The sequence below is a fragment of the Microcaecilia unicolor genome, chromosome 14 (genome assembly GCF_901765095.1).
Source record: "Microcaecilia unicolor chromosome 14, aMicUni1.1, whole genome shotgun sequence".
NCBI lineage: Eukaryota > Metazoa > Chordata > Amphibia > Gymnophiona > Siphonopidae > Microcaecilia > Microcaecilia unicolor.
The window spans coordinates 22,870,527-22,872,543 of NC_044044.1; the positions used below are offsets into that span (position 1 = coordinate 22,870,527).

A 2,017-nucleotide genomic window follows, 5' to 3' on the forward strand; every position below is an offset into this window, starting at 1 on the left:
ACTACTGGGTTATCCTAGTATTATACCATATAATCTGGTATTATAGAATACGCATTCACTGAATGGTTTTGGGACTCCTAAATGGAGATGCTCCATTAAAAAGCTGCCCTCTAGGTAATGAGCTGTTAGTCGCTTAAAATATTGATAGACATGAGGGCAGGTCAGCTTGACAGTGCTCGGTCTGCTGGTTTAAACCTAGATGGTATAGCAAAGATAACGAGATTGAAGTCTGTATTCATGTACATTCACAACCCAGACAGCTCAGTGACACTCTCAAAGCTGACCTCTACAGAATTATCAAAGACATGTTTTACTTGCATTTGTTCTTAGTAGATCTGGTTTATTGCATCAGTGTTTCTAGAGTATTTTGTGATATGTTTGGTCACATTGGGGATCTTTTACAAAAGATTAGCTTGAGTTATTTTGCATCAGGACCCATAAGACTAAAATGGACCCTGCTACAGATATCTCGAGCTAAGCTTTAGTAAAAGACCCCCATTGCTTCCTAAGTTCTATCTGTTTTCCTTCATTCTGTCTCTTCTTCTTCCTTGAAGCTTTCAAACAGTGAAATGGTAAATTATACCAGTGTGACAGAATTCCTGATTCTTGGATTCCCAGAGTTCCCAGAGTTGCAACTCCCTCTCTTCACTCTCTTCTCAATCCTCTACCTGATGGCTGTGTTGGGGAACCTCCTCGTTATCTGCATAATTTCTGCTGACCGGCACCTCCACATCCCCATGTATTTCTTCTTGGCCAACCTGTCTGCCTTAGACATCTGCTCTTTGAGTGCCATTGTGCCAAAAATGTTGGCTATTCTGCTGGCAAAGGACTATAATATATCTTTTGTGGGATGTATTCTACAGATGTACTGCTATACGATATGTGTATGTACAGAATTTGCTCTTCTGACTGCCATGGCATATGACCGTTACATTGCAATATGCAACCCCTTGCGTTATCTCGACATCATGAATAAGAGGGCGTGTGCTGTTCTGGCAGCTGCCTCATGGGTAGCAGGTGTATTAGAGTCATTGCCACACAATATTGTTGTTTCCCAGTTTCCATTTTGTGACTCTAATGTAATAAATCATTTCTTCTGTGAAATTGCAGCAATGGTGAAACTTTCTTGCTCAGATACCTCAATAATTCAATCTATGAATTATATACAGGGGTTATTTGCACTCTTCATTCCATTTCTCCTAACCCTGACATCCTACGTGTTTATCATTTCCACCGTCCTGAAAATCCGCTCTTCAGAGGGTAAAAGCAAGGCCTTCTCCACCTGTTCATCCCACCTTACAGTCATTCTTATGGCATATGGGATTATGATAGGAGTGTATATGCACCCTGGGGCAATAGATACTCCAGATGCAAACAAGTTACCTATCGCAATGTATATAGTCACTCTCCCACTCCTAAACCCTCTGATTTATAGCTTGAGAAGCAGAGAGATAAAAGTGGCCCTGAAAAAAGCCCTCATGAAGACCCACTAAAGTCCTATGCATCTTGCCCTGTCCATGATAGCAGGTGCTCTAAAGTACTGTTGTGCTTATTCCTAATCCCCTCACTGGTCTGCTCACAATAACTCATGAACCATTTGTGCCCTGTAAACTGAGACTTCTAAAAACAAGAAACCTTTTTTTTTTCTACAAAACATTGACTTGTAAATGTTAGACACAATCTACAGCTGTCTGCAGTTTTTTTGGAACAATGACATTTTAAGTGGAAGATGGGATCCCTCTACAACCAATACGAATCAAAACATAAATTTATGTCAGCATTTGGATATAAATATGTCATTTTGGGATTTCAGTAGAGAGAGGTTATTTTGAATCTTGCAGTTATGGTTGTTTGTGGGTAAATGCATATGCATAAGTATGTAAGAACAGTGCAACCCGTATCCCTGCTATGTCCAAACTTTGTCCCCTTGGAACACCAAAGTATTCCATATAAAAGTACATTTTATCTTGTAGATGTCTATAATACTCTGCGTGTGTTCACCCATACAATTATATAT

At 39.8% G+C, this 2,017-nt stretch overlaps 1 protein-coding gene across 1 annotated transcript; it reads left to right on the forward strand.

Annotated features, from left to right (window-relative positions):
• Positions 1–569: 569 nt before the first annotated feature.
• LOC115457044 (olfactory receptor 5V1-like) lies at positions 570–1,493 on the forward strand. Its single transcript, XM_030186467.1, has one exon. It carries the CDS (start codon positions 570–572, stop codon positions 1,491–1,493), a length of 924 nt encoding a protein of 307 aa, XP_030042327.1.
• Positions 1,494–2,017: the final 524 nt, after the last annotated feature.

What these genes read in the sequence shown, in the direction of transcription:
- LOC115457044 (XM_030186467.1), top strand. Translation starts at nt 570, where the DNA reads ATGGTAAATTATACCAGTGTGACAGAATTCCTGATTCTTGGATTCCCA.